The sequence below is a fragment of the Diaphorina citri genome, unplaced genomic scaffold (assembly GCF_000475195.1).
Source record: "Diaphorina citri unplaced genomic scaffold, Diaci psyllid genome assembly version 1.1 scaffold656, whole genome shotgun sequence".
NCBI classification, from domain to species: Eukaryota; Metazoa; Arthropoda; class Insecta; order Hemiptera; family Psyllidae; genus Diaphorina; species Diaphorina citri.
Window position 1 is genome coordinate 97,077 of NW_007378089.1, and position 6,000 is coordinate 103,076.

Consider the following 6,000-nt stretch of genomic DNA (forward strand, 5'->3'; position numbering starts at 1 on the left):
CAAGATACTAGTCTCGTCTGATATTCAAGGTCCTCGCGGATACAAGAAGTACAGACATGACATTCAACATCGAGATGGAAATCATTAAGAGTTAATTTTTACGACGCGATAGATCTTGACTTTGAAAATAAGAAAAATGAGATGAGATTCCTGAAAAATCTTGGAAAGATAGATGTGATAAACTAGGATTAAGCGTGATTGAGCATTAGCAAGTCATACTTCCCCGAAAAAGAATAAGGCAAACTTTTCAGCCAGCTTAGTTAGCTTAGTTGGTAGTGCGTCTGCCTTGTAAGCGCTAGGCCGCGGGTTCGATTCCCGCCCGGGGCGGATTTTATCGTTTGGCTTTAGTTACTGTCATAGTTATAGTTGCCACTGGATGAGAAATTTTCACAGAAAATTATTCCTTGCAACACGATTAGCAATTCTAATCTTTTACCGGTGATACGCAAAAAAATAACACAATTAATTAGAAATTAATTGGTTCTCTGGTTCTCTTTGAACAGCAACTAATTCGTCTAGATTTTTCTTTAACAAACAGTTTAGGAGTGATTAGTGACTAACATACTGCGTTTTACATCGGACCGATCTTAAATCCTAACTAAAAAAGTTTCCAGTTTCGAGGAAAAATGTCGTGTTCGAAATGTGACACTTGAAAACTTTTGGATTCAACTACACAAAACAATCTACCTTGTTCTTCAAGAACATCTGAATAATTGGAGACATTGTTTAAATCAAACACATCCTAATGCATATCTCAGCAGCAACAACATCTTCACCCTCTCCATCCAAGAGAAGGAAATCATCATTCTCATCCACCACCACCAGCAGCACGGTGTCAACATCATCTTCCAGGTAATATTAAGGTTGCGGTTACAAGGGATTAGATTTCCATTACGATACCTGACGCGACGTGCCACCGCAAGTTCTCATTGCGTGAAAAAGTTTCAGATGTCCCTGTACGGCCATAAATTCCCGATGATTTACAGTTACAGACTATACAATACCATCAGTTCAGAAAGACGTAAAACTCGCCCTAAAAAAGGGCCGCTGCGAGGTCCCCACAGGCGTGATCGATTCTAAAATCTAAAGAGCAAATGCAATTTAAGAGTTGCCCGTCATGTTTGCCAAATTTCATCAATATCGGACAAACAGTACGAGATGAAACAAGCAAACAACCTGAAGGAAAAATCGTTGAGTCCTTGATTCAGTTATTATTACTTTCTAACTTGTTATTACTTTTTATGGGGGTCCACTGGATTGAAGCTATGGAGCAGTTGCAAATGGGTAAAAATTATTAATAAAAGGTCGACTCCTACGTAAAAAGTTGTAAAAAAAAATCCAAATCTGAGGTCAAGACTCCGAAAAAGTAACTTTAAAAGATCAAAAATTCAATTTTTAATTGCCGTTCTAATGAAAAAGTTCTAAGAGTTGTGACGTCAGATTTTACGTCAAAATGCGCAGAAACGCTAGCGCACAAACAAACGAAGCGGGAGTCATAAATTATGGCGTCATCGCCTACGGGAGCGTATGCCGTGACGTCAAACTTCACGATTTACCGGTATTTTTTAAATCGATTTATCTCGGGATCTAGAAGTCGTAGAAGAAAAAGAAAAATTCCGTTGGTCCTCATTTTTCCTGCTCTTTGACTTTGCAATATCACCCAAGTAAGCGCAACTTATCTATTCCTAGTCTTCTGACTAATGCTATTAGGGTATCCGATACCAACTCTCCTCTTGTCTACATCTCTCTCCTAACTCTTCTTGTAATTTCCAAATTTCCAGGTACATTCAGCGTCGAGGCAAGTTCTCGCTGCTCAAAAACATGAACTCCTGCTGCATGAACAACATTGTGTTCACGGATTTCTTCGTCAACAACGTCCTCAGCAAGAAGCTCTTTGTCAATCAAGTGGTCATCAACGATGCGTTCATACAGAAGTTCCTCCTACGCAAGGACACGTTCAAGTATTTGGTCCGCAACACGGACTTTGTCAAGAAGTGCCTCCTCAACGAGAAGTTCAAACGGAAAGTCATCACCAACGAACAGGTACGTGACCAGCGAACAGGTAATAGAGACATCACCAGCAAACTGGTATTAGAAACAGCACCAGCGAACAAGTAATAATAGAAGATATTGTATACATAAAAAAAAAAAAATACATACATAGTAAAAAAAATTGGAAATTGGTCATCAACAAGCAAGTTTGTAGTTTCAGTTTAGAACCAAAGAAAGTTAGTTACAGATAACCGCCCAAAAGGTGAATAAATAGACACGTGAGGTTATCTGGTTATCTCAATACAAACATATAATTGTCAACCTCAACCTCCTTCAAACCTCTTGAACACAGATTAAATTCCCAGATATTCTTGACGGTTCTACTCTTGACCGGAGATTGCTAAACTTGAATTTTACGAAGGGTAAATGGGTAAGATCCAGCCCCAACCCCAAGGTTCCCCTCATTTTATTCGGAAGTAGGGGATTAGTACCCCTTTTCCACCGAAAGAAACAAACTCAACAACTGTGTCCATACATAGTCGACGCCAGTTGATCGACGAGGTCATTCTATGTTATCTAGGCAGTGTTGACGGTTTCAGTCGACATCGATCGACGGCCGGTCGACTATGTGTGGACACAGCTTGACACTCTTCTCCATTGATTTCCAGGTCATCAACAAGCTCATCACAGACGACAGCTTCGTAGAGAAGGTCCTGGTTAGTGATGACTTCATTGCTCAAGTCATTCTGGACGATGAATTCATCACCGAGCTTATCCTCGATGACAATTTCATCTACAAAGTCATTCTCACGGACAATTTCATCAACAAAATCATTCTCAATGATCAGTTCATTCATCGTGTTATCCTGAACGAGGAATTCATCGAGAAGATTATATTCAATGAAGCTTTCATCAAGAAAATACTCCTCAATGCCGCCTTTATCAATCGGGTCGTACTCAACGAGAGGTTCTTCTACAAGGTAAGAAAAACGAAAAAGCCGTTTCGGCTGTGCGTTGATTATGAACGATTTTTAGTAGTTTTTTGGTCATAGTTTGGAAACCACTCAGAGTTTCGGAAAATCCGTTCTTAGTGGGCCCAATGAATGAGTCAGGGTTTACTCTTTTATTAATATAGATTGCTGAAAAACAATGACAGAATATCCTACTGTCATCTTAGAAACGAATGTCAGTTTGAAAAGTTTTATGTCAATCGACTTAGTACTTAAGAGTTGATCGGAAATGTACACCATTGAGGCAGAAAGAGCTGAAAGAATAGGGGGTGGCATAGAAGAGTTTTAGGGAAATCCTTTGAGTATGAACGACCAGACGTCTGATGACCCAGAAATATGGGAAAGACCTACCTGTGTGAAGGATCAGAATCTAAGAAATATGGGAAAGACCACCTGGATGAGTAATACGACCTGACAGTAGCCAGAAGCGAAATGGCAAATAATCACCAAATGGAGAGGAGGTTAATAAATAACCAATAGATAGTAAACATGTAATGTAAAGTAGCTTATTCCAAAAATTGGTGCTCTCTATCGCAAACCAGTATTTAGGATTTCAGCGAGGACCGAGAATCCGGATAGTGTTTTATTGAGGGAGGTAACTACATTTAGGAACAATAAAGTCCTCCATATGGCCCTCTTTTATCGTATATTTGTACTTTTGTTAATTCAATTCGATTTCCTTTCCCAGGTGATCCTGAGCAGTGAATTCAAATACAAGTTCATCCTCAATGAGAAGTTCAAAACTTCCATCATCCTCAAGAAGGACATAAAGGAGAACATTATCCTGCACAAGGACTTCATTCGTGTCATCACGCATGAGCAGTTCATTGATAGTGTTATTTTACCCAATTACAACTCCTCCATTGAAGGAGTTTTAACAGTAAAGTGCTCCCTCAGGAATGATTTTAATTCGTAATAAGTAATAAGTTATGCTTGGTAGGTCTTATTTTGATCGGACGAAGTGAGGTTCAAATTTTATCCTTTTATGAGTAGGTTTTATTCCTTGATTCCTGTTAGTTAAATAAATTCTTTATTTCACCAACCTCAGTGGTGTAGTGGTTAGCACCGTGGACTTCGGTTTAGTTACTACTCCCTGCTCAACCGAGACCGAGTGGTCAAAAGCACTGACTCCTAACCCGGAGATGCTGGGTTCGAATCCCGACCAGGGCAGAAATTTTCTAATCAACCTTTGCCGTTCTGGGATAGGCATGGATGTATAACAATGTCCCTTGAAATATTGCAAAGTGGTGCCCAGCCAGCCTAGTTAGCTAGGATAGTAGCACGTCTGCCTTGTAAGCGCTAGGCCGCTGGTTCGATTTCCGCCTGGGGCGGACTTTATCCCGAACGGATAATGTACGTTCTCGGAACGGCTGGCTTTCTCCTATCCTATTTCTTTTCTCTCTTCATCTACACACATACATACATAACCATTATCGTTCTATCCTATAGGACAGGTCGATGAACAAAGCCCCTCCACCAGACTCTATTGCTATACCTTTGGTTAGCCTTTATATCTTCCCACTTTCCTTGTTTCTTCCCAACATCAAACTTAATAGTGTCTTCATAACGATATCTTGGTCTTCCCTTAGGTCTTGTACCTTCCATTTCCATATCATAAACTTTCTTAGGTAACCTCTCGTCATTCATCCTCATAACATGTCCACATTCATACAGTCACTGAGAAAAAAATTTGTGATAGGATGCCACAAGTTTTAGAAGACTTCGGGAGGAAGAACCCTTCGATTGGGTTATTTCCCCTAACTTTTGGTTGTTGGAATGCTATATATTAAAATGCCCAGCTTCCGGATATGAAGTTCCGGAACCCAGTCACTCAAATGGACTACCGGCACCCAAGTTTTTTTTTCCAATGTAAGTGCTTATTTAACCTTGGATTCTGATACCACCACTAGATCGGCATATTGTACTTGGGTTTCTATCTTCCCCTATTGAAAATCTCACGACACGTCACTGCTGCAGCAGTTCAGACTACAGTACTACACAACTACAATAACTATCTATACAACTACAGTAGCGATCTCTACAAGTCTACAACTACAGTAGCTCAGGATGTGGAATGTCTCAAGAGAATTCTCTTTCTCCAATTTGTTCCGCTGGATTGGAATTCAGATCAGAATGTGTTTTTCCTCTCTGTGTTTTGGTTTCTCTACTTTCTCCCTCTCTCTGTGTTCTGGCTGGACAACAGACGTCGTCAGAGTTTGGTACTTGGTTGTACAGTTTCCTCTCCTCCTGGGGTCTCGATATCATTGTCACCGTAGTTATAGGTCGTAGAAAATTCTCTCAAGCACAGTAAATCGACTGTCTTTGTTTTGACTCAGAAAAAAATCACTAGGATCGTTATGCTATTCTTGATTGTGATGATATTCTTTTGATCCTTACCAACCTTAGTAAAGTAATGGTTAGTGTGGAACACTTCCGATCTGAATGTTGGTAGTTCGAGTTCAAATAGTGAAATTTACCCACGTATTAATCAAGGGACGACAGAAAATTTTCGATTTTTTTCCCCTTTTCTCTTGATTCAGAATCCAAATAAGTAGGTAGGTACATGGTTACTGATTTTATATATCATTTTCATCTCTAACAGACTCTTCCATCTTCTTCGAACAGAAATTCGATCAGACTGCACTACATTCACATTCTACAAATACTTCAGATGACGGACAAATTCGAGTTCACCTGCTCAGAATCTCAGCGTTCCGCGAGGTCGCAGAACTTCCCAATGAAAAGTCAGAGAGCTCCATGGCCAAAGAACTCTACTGAAAACAAGAAAACCGCAAAACCAAAACTCATGATCACTGATTAGAGATGCGGATTGGCATTGGGAAATGTTCTCTAAACGAAATCAAGAAACCTCAATGTGAAGATCGGTAGATCGGGCTGACGACTTGGAATCTCTACCGCAGTCGGTTGAGATCGGATTAGAGTTTGCCAGACACCTGGCTTGTTGAGAATATGAGAAGATCTGATGAATCTCGAAATG

The 6,000-nt window shown here is 40.1% G+C and overlaps 2 protein-coding genes across 2 annotated transcripts in view; one reads left to right on the forward strand and one right to left on the reverse strand.

Moving 5' to 3' along the window:
* The first annotated feature begins 342 nt into the window (after positions 1-342).
* LOC103510917 lies at positions 343-5,780 on the forward strand. Its single transcript, XM_008475618.3, has 6 exons — positions 343-852; positions 1,782-2,043; positions 2,661-2,972; positions 3,691-3,882; positions 4,913-5,078; positions 5,605-5,780. Exons 1-6 carry the CDS (start codon positions 746-748, stop codon positions 5,778-5,780), a joined length of 1,215 nt encoding a protein of 404 aa, XP_008473840.1. The 5' UTR covers positions 343-745.
* Positions 5,781-5,862: 82 nt separating this feature from the next.
* Positions 5,863-6,000, reverse strand: part of LOC103510918 (nucleolar protein 6-like) — a 1,754-nt gene continuing 1,616 nt past the window's right edge. The window contains exon 4 of the mRNA XM_008475619.2: positions 5,863-5,982. Coding sequence (XP_008473841.1) covers positions 5,863-5,982 — 120 coding nt within the window. The remainder of the gene's footprint in view (positions 5,983-6,000) is intronic.

Coding starts and splice junctions, on each gene's coding strand:
- LOC103510917 (XM_008475618.3), top strand. CDS start 746: ATGCATATCTCAGCAGCAACAACATCTTCACCCTCTCCATCCAAGAGA. Junction 853..1,781: donor GTGTCAACATCATCTTCCAG/GTAATATTAAGG, acceptor CCAAATTTCCAG/GTACATTCAGCGTCGAGGCA. Junction 2,973..3,690: donor ACGAGAGGTTCTTCTACAAG/GTAAGAAAAACG, acceptor TTCCTTTCCCAG/GTGATCCTGAGCAGTGAATT.